The 16,135-nt window shown below is 50.5% G+C and overlaps 1 protein-coding gene across 2 annotated transcripts in view; it reads right to left on the bottom strand.

Moving 5' to 3' along the window:
• Positions 1–3,780: 3,780 nt before the first annotated feature.
• Positions 3,781–16,135, bottom strand: part of TCF7 (transcription factor 7 (T-cell specific, HMG-box)) — a 29,180-nt gene continuing 16,825 nt past the window's right edge. Inside the window, exons 4-10 of one of the 2 annotated variants that reach the window (XM_004686723.2) lie at positions 10,538–10,649; positions 9,581–9,668; positions 7,625–7,744; positions 7,047–7,209; positions 6,833–6,940; positions 6,326–6,374; positions 3,781–3,915 (exon numbers count right to left, since the gene is read on the bottom strand). In XM_004686723.2, the coding sequence (XP_004686780.1) occupies positions 3,836–3,915; positions 6,326–6,374; positions 6,833–6,940; positions 7,047–7,209; positions 7,625–7,744; positions 9,581–9,668; positions 10,538–10,649 (720 nt within the window). In that variant the 3' untranslated portion in view covers positions 3,781–3,835. Of the gene's footprint in view, positions 3,916–6,325; positions 6,375–6,832; positions 6,941–7,046; positions 7,210–7,624; positions 7,745–9,580; positions 9,672–10,537; positions 10,650–16,135 lie in introns of both variants that reach the window. The other variant, XM_012728057.1, reaches the window with a different exon arrangement.

Genomic DNA, 16,135 nt, shown 5'->3' with positions numbered 1-16,135 from the left:
TAGATTTACATTATCAGAAAACCATACTGAAGAGTTGATTAGAGTGACTTTTTTTTGTTGAGTGGAACCCAATTCTTCCTCCTCCATATATGTTACCCCCACTTTTCCCACTGACTGCACATGCCTGAGTGAGCAAGGCTTTACTCAAGGAATTAGAGTATCTAAATGGAAAAAGGAAGGCTTTGGACTAAAAGCCCTGGTGAACTTGAAAGACATGTCCGCTGTTAATTATTTCCCATGAATTCACAGCTGCTATCTGTTTTTCAAAAGTGAAATTACCTCATGAAGAATGTTTGGGATCAGATTTTTCCTACCCCTAATACAGAATCTGCCCTTCCTAGTTAACTGTTCGTTTCCATGCTGTTCTTAACCACTTCAAAATCTCTACTGATCTGTGTTAGGCTTTTATTCTAGAGAAATATCCCACCCCCAAATCTATATTCTTACAAAACTCTTTTTAAATATATGAAGTTAAGATCCCCTTGCCCTCTGTGGATAGTTCACCAGTGAAGGTCTGTTATCTTCCAGACCATTATAGAGCCTAGGAACTAGAGCTTTTAAGAGGTGATTTGTGATCAGAAACAGAAATTGATTGAAATGGTTGGGACCTGGAAATTGACACAACTGAGCAACCAGGATCAAGTGCTTGGATGGCCACTGCCTCAAGGCTTATTGGGGAAGTCTTAAATGCTTGGAAGAGACCTGAGAAGCAGCTAAAGCAACCTCCATTCCTCCTCCCCAACCCCTCAAATAAGCCAATTTCAGCTGTTCTATTATAAAAAAAAAAATTTTTTTTTGGTCTAATACTCTTCCACTTTGATATGTAAATCTGGCAAGTCCTTGCTACACTTCCCTTTTTCTGTCTTTCTAGAAATGTAGACTGGAACTTTTCTGGCTTAATGTAAAGAATCGTTCCTCTTTGTACTTGTGGCCTTCCAAGCTGACTTGCTGTCTATTGAATAGTCCTGGGCAGCAGTGCTTATTTATTTAGAGATTGCTGTCGTTCAGAATAGTCTAGCCATGGGAGCTATTGTTAAAGGGGGCAACAGCCTCAAATTAGAAATCTTAGGAGGGCCCCTGCTAGCTTGCTGAGCTGAGCTCTTGCCTTGTCCACCCTGTAGAGGACAGGGAAAGCAGCTGCAGCAGGTCACTATCTGCATTTTGGGCAGATTTACCAGTTCCCTGGGAATGTCTTAAGGGAGGTTAAGTATCTTGTCTGAATCTCAGAAAAACAGGGTTCTTGTGAGGTGGGTGGGACTGGTTTTTATATGATATTGAATTTCGGATTGCAATCTCAACTCACCCTGTGTCCTCAGGAATGTGCTGGTATGATTTGGGAGGATTTGAGTTTCCTCTTTGAAGTCAGTTTTTTTTTAAAGCCCTTCACATTTTAAGTTGCCAAAGTCCCCCCACCCCCCTCTTTCTCATACACAAAAGGTGCATTGTTCATGTGCCCAGTGTATTCTAAAGGAGACACCAAATCAGATGCAGCAACCCAGACTTGCATAAGCCTTGGTTAGAATGTAGTTTTTTAAAACTAGGCCAGTAGCCAGAGCGGAATTCTTTAAATAGGACAGATGTCGAGAGAATGGCTGGTTTCCTCTAGCACCCTTCCAGAAAGAAGCAAAGCTGGGATTACAACTTCCAGTGGCCTACTTTAAAGAGACACTACCCTGGAAGATGACTTTATTTATAAATATTTTTAAATATAAAATAAAAAAATATAACTCAGTGAAAATTACAACATGACTACTTTAAGCACCTTAACAGTTTGGGAAGGGGAAAAAGGGTGCTATTAAGGTACCCTTATTTTGGATATTATACCAGATTATGATGTATCACTGTTGAAATAGGTTATGGACTGGTCAAATGTTTTGTATTTTTCCCTCTGCCCTCAGAAAACAATGGAGTCTGGTGTCCTCTGTACCTCTTTTCATTTGAATTGTTATACGATCTGTGAGCAGCAGCTTTAAACCCATTTGTTGAGTAGCAAGGACAAGCAGTGCTGTATCAACTGTGAGGTCAAAGGATTACAGGTTAAGCAGAAGGCTTAGAATGGGAGCTTACACCCAACATAAGTCAGGATTGGGGCCCTTAAGGGCCCCAAAGCCCAAAGAGAGATGAGAGTGATTTCTGGCTTCTGTAAATGAGTCTTCAGAAAATGTATACCATAATAGGTAACAAACCCCAAGTGTTCATGGCTGCAGAGAAGGAAGATGTGTTACACTGTTACTGAGACAGCTTATTCCTCAGGGTCAGGCTTTGAAAAAGAAACCCAGTAAAAAGTATCTTTATTCTCATGTTAAAAAAGTTGTTCTATGATGATGCATTAACAATACAAAAATAACTTGGAACACTACAATGGTCCTTTTCTCTCTCAACTTCCTGCAACACTACACTAGAATAAATGATCTTTGGATTCTGAGAAATCAGTGGCTAATGTAGAAACTAAAGGCTTTTGTTGGGGGTTGGGGGTAGGGGTATGTGGGCAGCCTTTTTCTTTGGATTCAGGTATATACAGTGAAGAGGAGGCAAAAAAAGTTAATTTAAAATATTTAAGGCTCAGGGTTGAAGCTTGGCTCAGAAATGGGTTAAATTAGACAGAGAAACCACTGTCTACCATTAGCGGCTTTCTGGGCTCCTTGCTTTGGTTGTGATGGTCCCTCTTTCTTGCAGCCCCATAGGGAAGCTGGTCTGGGTTCTTGCTGGAAGATGGGTGTCATGAGATTTGGGGTTTGTTCTCCCTCATAATGACCCAGGAGCAAGCTAGACTGGCATGAATAAGCTGTATCTAGAGCTGTGAAGTGCTCTTAAAGTCAGGAGGGATGCACACAAGATTTTTGGCTATGACTATTTATAGCCATTAGCAACAGGCCTGGGACCTTAGTATTGGTACTTAAGTGGGTGAGCTTCTCAGGAAACGCTTCCAAATAATTTGAACTACAGCTCCTGATACCCCACCATACACGTTTGCCTGATAAATTAGTGTCAGGTTATTCTTGTTACGTAGGGTGATAGGTCTAAACTTGATCCATTCCTTCCCCTCCTCTTCTTGTAAGCTCCTGAGACTGGCAAGAGTCCTCTGGTCCAGTTTACAAGTAGCAGCTGATTTTCTGTAAACTGGGTTTCTCCAGAATATTGAGAGAAGCATTTTCTAAGCTTTGTGGTTGTAACTGTGCTCACGTGGTATTTGATAAACCAGCTCATTGTTGGCCAATGAATTATCTGGTGTAGGGAGGGCATGGCACTATGCGGGTGAGGAGAGCAGGGTAGGGAAAGCAGCGGGGCTCATGTAAGCCCATTTGTAACTATAGCAGAAAGACAGGGAGTCAGGGGCATGTGGCTGGTTAAATGGATGGTTAAAAAGGACAAATGCAGGCTGCCATGGGCATGAAGGATGCCCTTGATCAGATGATACAACACAGATCTGATCCCCACCACAGTCTGAATTGATGGCCTCGGGTTCAGGCAGAAGTTGTGCAGCCTTTGATATCTCCAGAGTCTGGACCTTGAGAGGGAATTAGCAGAGCCACTGGTCGGATGCCACGTGCCTTGGGACTCTGTCGCCTCCTCTCAGAGGGCGGCCCCCCAGAGGAGACCACATGTCCTGTGCATGCGAGGCCTCCTGTCTCTGAGATTCCTGTTGCTGTACCTGTGTACTCTGCAGGGTGCTGCTGGGGGCCTATGGGTGTCCAGGGGGCTGGGAGGCTGAGAGTAGCCGAGAGACCCGGTGATGTAGGCGCTGGCTCCGCAGGGCTAGCAAGCAGTTCTGTGGGGAAGCGGGGCAGCAGGAGGTATGAGGGTGAGTCCCGGGGGGCTGGGGACCCTGGGCAGCCTAGAGCACTGTCATCGGAAGGAACGGGGCTGGGGCAGCGGCCTTCTCCGGGTAAGTACCGAATGCATTTCTTTTTCCTCCTAGGAATAGTGAAGAGAGTTATCTGTAAATAGAGGGTGAATTCATAGTCATACACCACAACCAAAAAATGCTGTTCTTGCGCAGGCCTAGTGTCCCCTCTCCCATGACTTGGGTGGGTGTAGTGCCTGTATCTTGAGATCTGCAACTTGGTTGGGCCTGGCTTAGACTTGGGATAGGTGCACTTCCCAGGACAGCCACCAGGTGGCACAGGAGCTTTATGTCATTAGGCCCATGGGGCTGTTTAGCAGTGGCGCCATCTCCCAGTCTGTACCATTGAGCCTCTGCTTCACATGTGCTTGTGTGGCCTCATATCTGCATTAAGGCCAAGGGCTGCAATGCTTATAGCTTCATGGGCTGAGTAATCCCAGTGCTTACCCATTCTTCCAAGACACCTCATAGTTCAGTTTGTCTCTGAATAGCAGGGAATGGGTGGACTAGGAACCCCTTTGAGGACAGCGTTGCCTCCCATCATGGCCATGCATACATAGTCACCCTCCCCAACCAAGCCTTTTATCCTCTGGCAGGGAGCATTGAGGGGCCAAACATTCCGTTTGTGTCAGTGAACTGCTGCCTAAAAGTAGCCTCAGTCTCAACCAAGTTTTGGCCTCACCTATACTAAGCCACTTGGTATTTACTTATACACAAACACAATAACTTCTTTGTTCTGTGGTGATACAGGTTTAGTGCCACAGGTTCCATATGCACTTGGTTAGGATAGTTGTATTCCTGCTCTGCCCCACCTACCCACTACATCTCTGGTCTCAGTACATCAAGATAGGCTGAGTCATGGGGGTCACTCAGCAACCAGGTTATTTAGGTTTTCTAGTTACCGTGGATGGTAGAAGCAGGGATCCCCATTTTAAGTGAGGGAGCTAGCAGGTTGTGATTACACTGAGGCCTGGGAGCAGATCAGGCCACCTGAATGGTGTATGTATGTTTTGGTGTTAGCACCAAACTGCCATTACTGGGTGACCTAAGGCACCAGGAACCAGAAGGAACTTGAGTTTGCCTTTCCTGCCCTTCTAAAACATTCTCTTTCTCCTCGTGTTAATTCTTCCACTTAGTCTTCCCCAGAAGCTATATTTAGTGATCACTCCTATTCTTAGAAGGAAGGGACTCCCAATCTATGGGTCTGATTGGAAGCTGGGGAGGAGGGGTGTTGGGCAAGAGGGCTGCAGGTCTAGCAGAATGTGTGCAGAGTCAGGGAAGCAGCTTGAAGCAAAGGGAGGATGGTGGTGGGGACAAACCCACCTGCACGGACCACACCAATCCGTCTGCTGGTTGAGGCCAAAGCGAGCACGGCATTTCTTAGGCGAGCCAGGGTCTGCTCACAGCCATGCCAGGGGGCAGAGCAGGGCAGAGGGCGAGAGCAGGCAGGCGGCAGGGCAGAGCAGGGCCCAGAAAGAAGAGGTAACATTGTTAGCCAGTCATAGACACCCCACAGCCCCCACAGGCAGTGTAGGCCTCTCCATGGCACAGCCAGCCCCAGTGGGAGCCCTATAGCCCAAAGCCAAGGTAACAGGAAAGGTGGGGACCCACCTGGGCATTAGAAGCAGTGAGAAGAATGGTGGGTTGAGAAGGAAGAGACCCTGTCAGGCTGGCTTCTCTCTAACTTATGGGAGCAAAAGCTCCGCAAGGCCTATGCGATCTGTCTCAGCCTTAGGGATGTATCTGCCCATTTACCCAGGTTTTCATTAATGTCAATGCCCAGTCTGCCTGACTCCATAGCCTCCATAACCTTAAGCTATAGCTTAAGTATCTTAACCACTTTTAGATATGGAAAGAAGATCCATTCTTCAACCTCAGAGGAAGGGTTAAGGACTCTGCCCAGCCCAGTTCTAGGCTCTAGTTTCCTTGTATGGTGGCAGCACAGTTGATAGTCTGTTATGGCTATGGTGTCTGTAACAGATTGAGGTAGGGATTCACACACAAGAAAGACGTTTGTAGCACGGTGGGGCTCCTAGGGTCCTCTGAACTTTACTATCATGAAAGCTGGAACTGCAGGGATAACAAGAGAAATTACCCAGATGACCCTCTGTTGATGACCTACTCCCTCAACTAGCCAGGATGCAGAGATTGGGTTTTGCATCAGATTCATAGTCATTCCCCTACAGGCGTGTCTGGCAGAGGCTAGCAGAGAGCAGGGCTGGCAAAGAGCAAAGGCGGTAAGGGGGTGTCAGGTAGTACAGCTCTGCTATCAGCTTCTGCTGGTTTTCCTAGGACTTAGTAGTGCTTGGTAACAGAGCTTGTCACCTGTGACTTGTGACTTACAGGTCTTGCCCTCAGAGGATCCAGGGGCCAAGACCTGAAGGGAATGAGTACCTGCCCCACCCTCTGGACCTGAGTAAGGCTGCTGGTGAAATGGAACCTGGAAAAGAGCCTCCATTAGTGCCGAGGGAATGCCCTCACCTGTGTTGGATTCTTGGTGTTTTTCCCTTGACCGCCTCTTCTTCTTCCCCTGCAGGGAACAAAGAGATGCTCTTAGTCTGAGAGGTTGCAGCTATAACCCCAGTGAGTGAATGATTGGGACAGAACCTGCAGCCCACTCCTAACTGGGGGCCCTCAGCGTGTCTTGATTGCAGTTCTTGCTAGATGACAATGGGGCAGCGAAGGGCTCTTCCTTTTTCTAGCTCATCTCCCGTTTTGAATAGGAGAGGTGACCTCCAGGCTTCTTCCTCCCCTTCTGCCCATGTGTTCCAATCAAATACAGAGCAACAGCCAAGTGGGGAAATGTACCCTCGGTGCACCTGTTTCTAGGACCAGCTCCCCTTGCTTGGCCTTTCATGAACTAGCCATGGGAGGCCTTCACCCTCCACTCCTCCTGTCCTTACCTGTGCCTTCCTTGCTGAGACTGACCTGTCTGGGGCGTGGCTTCTTGAAGGGTACCCTACCTGCTGAGTGTCACTGGCTACTCACATAGTTGTCCCGCGCAGACCAGCCTGGATATAGCTGCATGTGTAACTGCCTCTCCTTTCGTGCCAGCTCATAGTACTTGGCCTGTTCTTCCCGTGACAGCGCATGCCACTGCAAGGGGGTGAGAAGTTGGGGTAACACAGGTGAGTTGTATTAGCAGCCTGCATGAGGTGAAACTGGTCAGAAGCCACCCCTGCCCACCAGTCTGTGGTCATACCCTGCGGCCCAGGATCTGGTTGATGGCCGCACTCTCCTTGAGCGTGCACTCTGCAATGACCTTGGCTCTCATCTCCTTCATGTACAGCATGAAAGCGTTCAGTGGCTTCTTGATGGTTGGTTTCTTGGCTTCCTTTTCTGCCTTGGACTCTGCCTGAGTCTTCCTGAGGGGCACATGTCCAGATCACTTGGGAACTGCTGCCCCACTCCCAGTATCTACTTAATGCTACTACCGTCTAGAGTGTGAGTGCTAGGACAGCAGGGTTTTTGTAAATGAATTCTTATCTGTGGAGCTCACCCATTATAGGAATACTGAAACTAAGTGAGAAAGTATGTGCAAGGACTTCTGCACCCCTTGGCTCAAACTGAGTCCTATTTCCCCACCCCCGCCCCCTTCCTGCTTCTGAGGACCAAGAGGCAGCGGTCAGTGCAATGTTTACACAAAATGGCTTGACTTAGAGACAACCTCTGGCAGTTTCAGAACTTCAAGGCAACAAGCCTGGGCCTGGCAGGAAGAGTATGAACCCTGGCTGACAGATGGAAGCCTGTACCCCACCCCCCAACTGCCTTTTCACTCACAGGCTGCGGTCATACGGCTGCAGCTCCTGCTTCCCTGAGGGGGGCACGATGGCTGGGTGGGGTATTGCTGCTGGGTGACCAGGTACGCCGGAGCCTAACATCAGGGATGGGTGGGTGAACCTAGAGAGGCAGGAGGAGAGTTAATACTGATCCAGATATATAATAACAGTCAGACCTTTGGACACATGGAGGCCCTGCATGGCACACGAGGACAGGCTAGAACAGAAACCTCACTGGCCTGCACACAAGTACATACAAATACACATATCTGCTTCCAACACATTACACAGACACATTGCAAAAATCTACATGTTGCCCAGGTAGTTAGTAATATCCTAAATGGCTTTTGAACCTGACTCTTCATCTCCTACCTGTATCAACTCAGCATCAGTAACCTGTGGCTGCTCTGAGGCTTTCTCACGCTGCCCCTCCAGGCCTCTCCATCCCACACAGTGGCCTTTTAAAAACATAAGGGTCCCTGGCCACTCCTGCGATTCCTCCACTGCTTACAGACTAAAGCCTGGTTCCCTCCTGGCTTCTTGCCAGATGGAGAGTGCAAAGCTGCCATGACATCCCTTGCTGCCCCACCTTTGCCCCTGTTGGCTATCACTTCCTGGATGGGGTCTCCTTGGTCCTTCTCCACCCCCAGAGAGCTGACTGAACTATTGCTGCTATGTACATTCCTCCCTGGTCTGCGCTCCATCAGGGCTGGAAATGGCTGCTGAACTGCCTGTGCCATACTGGCATGGGCTCTCACTGAGGGAGTTAGCTATGTGAAAGGGTATCAGTCCCAATTGCTGTTCTGTGATTAGCACATTGCACCTTGCCACTGACACAGGTGTAGGGGGGGGTCCCTGCACAAGCAGCCAGAGGTTGGAGGGCCAGAGGTTAGAGACAAAGGAAGTAGCCTCCTTGGATGAGGCCAGGGAGCATTCTCCTGACCCACCCTTCCCCTCAGCGGGATGCAGAGGTGAGTGCACACACCATGGCTGTCTCACCCATACAGAGGTGGGCACAGCACATGAGTGCATGTACTATCCAGGGCTGCTCTGCTGTGCACTGTGACCTGGGCACAGGTCCCATTCTCAGGCACAGGGCAGCAGGGGGCTGCATTTTGACAGACGGACGGCTGGACAGACGACTAACACAGGGAAAGCACTGGCCTGGGCATGGCTTCATGTGGGCACTGAAGCCTGGGCAACAGGAAGCAGGAGCCTGGCTGCAGGGCTGCAGGGTTAGGGGACTCACCTGGGGTAGGGGGTGCCAGGGGCTGCTGTGGGGGCGGGGAAGTGCTGTCTATATCCGCAGGAAGGGGACAGGGGGTAGAGAGGAGGGCTGGGCCTGTGGTTGGGAGAGACAGCTGTTAGCAGTCTGGCTACTGGCCAGATGTGGGCAAGGGGTTCCCCACCTTGTTCTGGTTTGACCCATAATGAGATGCTACAAGTCTCTGATCTGAGACTCCAGTGTATATTTTGAGCATGAGCCACCAGTGTATATTTTGAGCATGAGCCACCAGAGGGCAATCTGTGCTTCACCTTTTCCCTCTAGTCTTGAATTGGTCTTTAAGGAATGCAAGTGGCAGCTTTCTTTTGGGAACTAGTTTAGTTTCCTATCAAGTTGCTGAGAAGCAGCAGCCTCTCTTCTAGCAATTTCTGCTGTCACCTTCCTACTCAGGCCTATCTTTTCTTCCTCACACATTCATGGGCCCTGAGCAGCCAGGGATCCCCTTTTAAGTTTATCGTAGACACTGAGTACAACAGGGCTGGGACCAAGAAGCAGGTCTCTCACCTTCCCAAAGGGAGTCAGGTTACCTGGGGAATGGATAGTAGTACTGCCTGCCAGCACCTCAAACCTCTGGAGTTGGCAGCAAGGTGCTTGGCACAGAAGGATAGGGAAGATGGGAGGATGGGTAAGGGTCTGATTAGCACACCCTTTTCCCATGGAGCCCACACTCACCAGCTCACAGTGTGGGGGAGCTGTCCCATGCTGCTTGAGGTCAGAGAGTAGAAGCCGGAGAGGTCAGGGGTCTGCAGGGGCCTGTGGACTCCTGCAGTGGGGAGACCCAAGTCAGTGAGCTAGCCTGACCTGGAGCCCCTCAGCTGGGTTATTTTATCCTAAAGTCACTTTTGGGGTGGAGGGGAAGAATCACTAAATGTCATTCTCCCCCCACCCTCATTTCCTAGAAGACCAGATATACTGGTTTGTTAAGGACTATCCCCCCCTATGCTAACAGTACCCCCTTTTACAGACTAGGGAACTTAGGGCAAAGGGGTTGCATGATGCCTAAGCACACTGGCTGGCAGCAGAGTTGGAGTCACTCAGGAGTGGGTCACTAGGCCTTGCCACACCCTTCTCTACATTTTAGGGCTCCCTACTTGAGGCTCTGGCCTGGCTTTCTGGGCCAGAAGCAGCCAGCCCCCTGGTCTAGGGGAACCTGGTGTGGGGAGACAGGGCTCCACTTGCCCCCTCTGCTCCCCAGGGTTGAGTCAGCAGGTTTCCCACAGCCAACAATGGCTGATTTCAGAATGACTTTGCCTGGGGCTGAAGTGAATCAGCCTTCACAACCACCACTTTCCATTTTCTCACTGGGGGAGGGAAAGCTAGGAGCTTTATAGTTCCCAGCTTTGCCCCATGCCTATTCCCCCTACTGGCACTGGCAGCATTCAGGATTAGGCTTCTATCTCAATTTATAAAGCTTTCAAATTCTGACTTGGCACCACCGCCCCCCCACCCCTTGGTGTTATCAGTCCCACCAATTCATCTTTCTGTCATTAGTTTGGGGCCCTGGGTTTGCACAACCTCAGATTCTCCAGTCTCAAGATGGAGACAGTCATAAGGGCTAAGACCCAGCTAAGAAGCTGGGTACTTGGCCACTGGACTCCAGATCTCTTAGCGCCCCATCCTCTTCCCTACCTTGCTTTTGACTGATGTCAGCTGGTGCAGCTGTGGGGTGTGGGCTGCTGAAATGTTCATAGAGAGGAGAAAGTTGTGGGACGGCGTGAGCAGGCTGACTGGCCTTGTTATGCTGAAAAATAAGGAGTAGCGGTGAATGTTGGGACATAGTATAGGCTGATCCCCAATTAGCTGTGTACAAGGTAACGTGTAGAGCAAAAGTGGGGGGTGAATCAAAACTACAGACTTCGGGAGTCAAGCCCTCTGCCCAATGGCCCTGACTCCTGCGTACCAAGCTACCCCCATCCCCACCCCCACCTGAGTCCAAGCAGTTCCACCTCCTAGAGCCTTTATCCCAGGAGGTACATCTTCCCTGTCCAGAAAGTTCTTCCTGGCTTTCTGGTCTTAGATCCCTCAGTTTCTGGGGGCTGTTTATAGCCTTCAGCCACAATAGGAGAACATCATGGTCTGGGGATACTCGGGATCATTTGGAGCTTTTTTGCCTCTTCCAACCCCCAGACTAGGGGTCCTGAGTCAGACCCCCTTTCCATTCTCAGCCTTAACAGAATTTGTTGACACAGGAAAGGCCCCCCCTCCCCATACCCCTAGTCCTCTGACTTTTGAAGGTAGGGCTGAGTGGGGCCAACCTGCCTGGCCTCGGTACTTCCTGTTTCCTCAATACCACAGGACTCTTACTTTCACACAGATCACATGGATCTGTCCCAGCTCAGGCTGGGAAGGGGCTCCCCGTACAACCCAGCCACAGAGAGTTGCTCAGGCCCAGGACCCCACTCTGCCTGTGCCTGGTGCCCGGGGCAGGATGGGTTCTGGAGAATCATCTACAATTTTGGCCCAAGTTCTCACTCAGAGAATTCCATTTGCAGGAAAGCTGCTAGCTGGGAACTCAGATGACTGACTTCCAACCACGTGCACAGAAAAATAACACAGTAATGATAGGTTTAGGTCCAGCTCCTGCCCTGTGGGTAAAATTTCCCATTTTTCCCAATGGTGAGTTAGCCTCCTTCACATCTCTCGACCTCAGTTTTCTCTCATGTAATGACTGGGGTTCTGATCCCGCATCACTGATTTAGGGTAACTCGTAAGAAGACCTGTAATGGACCCTTGGCACTGGCTGTTGGAGGGAAGACTGGGTATGAGCCACACTGTAGCTAAGGCTTGAGGGCAGGTGCCTGTACTATCCAGCAACAGCCCTGGCCACCATCTTCCCCCACATTCCTGCTGGCAGGGGAACTGCTCCCATCCCCTTTGGACTTGAGAGGTGCTGACACTCCTGTCAGTTGCTGTTCATCAGCTGCTGTTCATCTGTCTCCAGCAGGAGGAGCTGTGCACACAGAGCTAAGCAGGCTTCCTTTTGTTCTCCCAGGTGGTCAGCTTGATGTCCCATAGTGGTAGGTCCTTCCAGGTTAACATGAATTTGGGACCATAGCCCTATGCCACTTGATTTGACTCCCCTCCTGGGGCAGGGCAGAAGATCTTCCCTCCGTCAGCCCCCGGGAGGGCTGCTACTATGACCTGGAGACAGATTGGGGCCCACCCTGCTCAGCAACTCTGACATGTGGCCTTCAAGCCCTTATAGTATCTGAGCACCGGTTTTCTCTTTAAAATGAAGGTGATGAAGCCAAACACCAAGAGCTCAACCATTCAGGTGTCAGGTAACGCGGAAGTGGGGGCATGTAGGAAGCCTGTCATCCACCCTGAAGAGCCTTCACAGGCAAGACAAAAATGCTACAGTCCCTCTGGTGCTGGCCTCACACACCATTTTTTTGTTTTTGAGGGTATGCCTGGAAGGGTGGACATGTAACCAAACTAGCAGCATCACCTCGAATGGGGAGGGGGAGGAGGGTAATGATGGGGCCATACTGTCCCCACAGCTTAGTTGCCATAACTTTACTGTTGGCTGCTTCAAGACCAGGTTACCTGAGCAAGCTGGGGGCATCTCAGCTACTCTCAGGCTTGCTTTTAACCCTAGCACCCTAGACACATTCACGATAGGTGGGAGTGTGGGCAAGCACTAGGAGGGCTGGTATGAGAGGGGTGGACCAGTTATGGCATACAGGGCACACATGAGACATCTCTACAGAGTACCTGTCACGAGCCAGGCACTGTGCCAAGCACGCTGCAAAGTCCATCTCATGCCTGTTGGGGTATCAGCAGACGGCCATATTTCCCATCTGTCAGGTCTCCCCAGCTCCCTCACCATGTCTCTCTTTCCTTTAAAAACCACTTCAGTAGAGCTGTCCCCTTTACTCATGGCCTGTGGTTCTCAGCCACCACACTCCCTTTGATCTTGCCAGTCTCTTGCCCGAATGATATCAGGGTCCCCAGTGATTTCCATATGGCTAAACCCAATGGTCAGTTCTCAGTCTTCTTACCTGACCTCTTGGAAGCATCAGACACTACTCACTTCTCCCTCCTCCTTGAAATGTTTCTTTACTTGGCTTCCAGAATGCCACTATTGCCCGATTTTCCTCTGGCTGCTCCTTAGGCTCATTTCTGGCTCCTCTTCCGTTTCCTAACCTGACCTGAAGTTGCCTCTCTGCTCACTCTCTACTCTCCACTCCTGTAGGCTCACAGCTTAGGTGTCCTCATCTGATGGTCCACATGTTTATCTCCAGCCTGCACATCTGGCAACTTTACTCTCCAGATGTCCATTCAACAATTCATTATGGAGACCACAGATGCTGCCCATGCTCAATTGGTCCAAATCAGCCTTTGACTTCCTATCCTAAATTAGTTGGCTTCCACTGTTGATGGCACCTCCTCCTTCCAGTAAATACCTTGACTCTTTCTCATTCTCCACATCAAGATTGTCAGCCAATCTTAATGGCTCCACTTTCAAAATATATCTAGAATCCAGCTAGTTTTTCCCTCCATGTCCCACCCAGTGTAAGCCTCCGCCCATGTCTCTCCTGCATAACTGCAACCAGCCCACACTCCTGCCGCCACATAGAGCAGATCACATGGCTCCTCTACCTAGTCTCCAACCCAAGTCTGCCAGCTGAGCTCCCTGAGATCAGGCCTCTGTTCCCGCACAAACATATGACCATACTGTGTCCAGATTTCAGCTTTCAACCCCCTCCTCTACTTACTCTAGTGATACTGTCTTCTAAAAGTGCCCTTGTTAGTCTTTCACTGTAGGATCCTGGGCCAGTATGCCTCATAAAATAAGGATGAGAATATCAGCCCTCACTATGTCAGTGGTCACAGGTATACAAATTCTGCGTTATTCTAGAATTTTGGGGTTCAGGAGAAAAGGACTTATGAAGGCTGGAAACTTCTTGGGCTTCTTTTTCCTGGGCTGCTTTTTCCTGATAGGTAGGAGAAGGTGACTCCAAACCAGGTTTCCCAGTAAACCACCCTCCCTGGCTTTTAACCTCCCTGGCAAGTTAATTAAGATCCAGGTTCAGCACAGCTCAGACTAAGCCTAGGGAACCTCAGAATCCAATCCAGCCACTGGCCTGTATGTATGTGTGTGGTGGTGGGGAAGGGGAGAGTGTGTGTCGGGGGGTGGTTGCATGGTGGGCAGAGGACTCTTCCTGTTTATCAGCCTTCCCTGGGAACTAGGGAATCTGCAGCCAAACCACAGGAGAGATGCTGGCTGGGGCAGAGAGTCTGCCAGCAGCTGGAGGCCCTGGGCTGGCCAGGGTAGGACACTGAGGGCCTGGCCAGTCCTTCCCACTTTTTTTTTAATATTTAATTTTTTATGCATACAGAACTGGGGTACAGGCCAGCGGTGCAGGGGCGGTGAGAGGATTTACCAGAGACAGAGTGGGGAGCAGAACAGCAGATCAATGAGGTACACTGCTGAGGGGAGTGGCGCTGGTCAGGAGAGGTCTGCCGCGCCATGTGGCTCATCTTTGGGGCTCGGGTTTGAACTTGCACTGAAGTGGCTGCTGCTCCTTTGTAGTGTTGTGCTTTAACCCATTGCGCCACCACGGAGGCCCCCTTCCCACTTTCATTTCAGCTGCTTCTCATCCTCAGTCCTTAGCTCTCCACGCCTGATGGTGGTAGCCAAGAAGAACCGCCTGGCACAGGGCCTGGTGGCCCATGCCCCCTCAGCCAGTGGAACGTCCCGCTCCATGGCCTCAGCACAAGGCTGACCCAGGGCCAGGCTGCCCAGACAACAGGGTGGGGTTGCCTGGGGCCTGGTGTGCATATGGGGAGCCCAGTGACTGCAGCTCCCCTCCTCTCCTCCTCCTGATGGGGACTGTGGCCAGATTCCAAGGAAAGGAAGTGGGTCTGGGTTGATTGTTCCCACCAGGCTTTGAGCAACCCCACAGAACCATCACACATCTTGCCTTTGAGGGAAGAGCCTCGAACACACAGCTGAGTAAGTGCTCCGGGCATGGTGGACTTTATATATAATGACAAACTCAACAATAGTCACACACTCTGGTCAAGACACACCAGGTCCCTGGTCTTTGCCTGTGTCTGCGGCACAACCGTCACCCCACCAGAGGCTGCAGCACTCCAGCACTGGTCCAGGCCTCTGAGACCTTTGAACTGGAAGGTAACATCTGCAGCAGTTCCAGCATTGCTGTTCCTGTTCTTGCCTGTGCCAACTCAACCGATTGTCCTAAAAGAGGTCCTCATCCTTCTGGGTTAGTTTCCACAACCCATGGCTAGAAATCTCCCCCTCTGGTGCCCTGGCATGCCCTCCTTTTATTCAGCAGGTTGGAGCCAGGAAGAGGCCCTAGGGCAGGGCTGGGCAGGAGATATAAATGAGGGACTCCTGAGGTAGGTCGTCTCTACTCTGAAGTCAAGCTTGGGCCTGGCTGGGCTGCCCCTACCTTCCCCCTTCACCCCCCGCCCCTCACTTCCTGCAGGCTCAGGTGAAAAATAAACACAGTCGGCATTTTCCCTGCAGACCGCAGCGGTCTGCTTACAGGCGGTGTGCACACTGAGAGCCCCTGCCACCGCCGGTAGAGAAACTCCCTCGCCTCTGACGGTTGACTCCGAAAACCCCCAAACGCTTGAACCCCACAACACTTTCCCAGCGAAGAAAGTTGCTGCTTCCTCTGGCCTCAAGCCTGGGGTGGGAGGAGCATGTGAGGCCTGAGCAGGCTCCCAAGGCCTCCCTGTGGCAGGGGACTGTGCCACCCACCACATGCACACAAGCATTCTCGGGTGACTGCTGTGGGCGGACATGTTCAGTCAGGAGGTGTTCGTGGAGCTCACATATATGTCAGGTGAAAGAATGTTTCAGGCCAAAAGAACAGCATTTGCTGCTGATCGTTGAGTGGCACAACTCTGAGTGCCTTCAAGACTTTAATTCAAGCTGTCCTGAAACAACTTGCGCTCAAAGGTGCATTTGGTCATTAAGGAAACTGAGACACGGGTTATGTAGCTAGTGAGTGGCAGGGCTGGGATTCCAGCTATACTGCAAAGGCCCTGTGGTTATTGTGAGTAACAGTGGGGAGCAGGGGAAGAGTCCCTGTCCTAACACCAGTCTCCTTTCTTCAGTCTGGTTGCTTAGGGTTATCCAAATTAACCCTTTTCCTGACTAAAAATGCCCCAGCAGGTTCTGGGCCTGGGGTTCTGACTGTACACACACACACACACACACACACACACACACACACCCCAGCAGGTTCTGGG

This window comes from Condylura cristata, unplaced genomic scaffold (assembly GCF_000260355.1).
Source record: "Condylura cristata isolate star-nosed mole 26May11 unplaced genomic scaffold, ConCri1.0 scaffold00021, whole genome shotgun sequence".
In the NCBI taxonomy this organism is placed as follows: Eukaryota; Metazoa; Chordata; class Mammalia; order Eulipotyphla; family Talpidae; genus Condylura; species Condylura cristata.
Note: the sequence above shows the minus strand (reverse complement) of the source record. Positions and strands in the feature narration are given on the sequence as shown.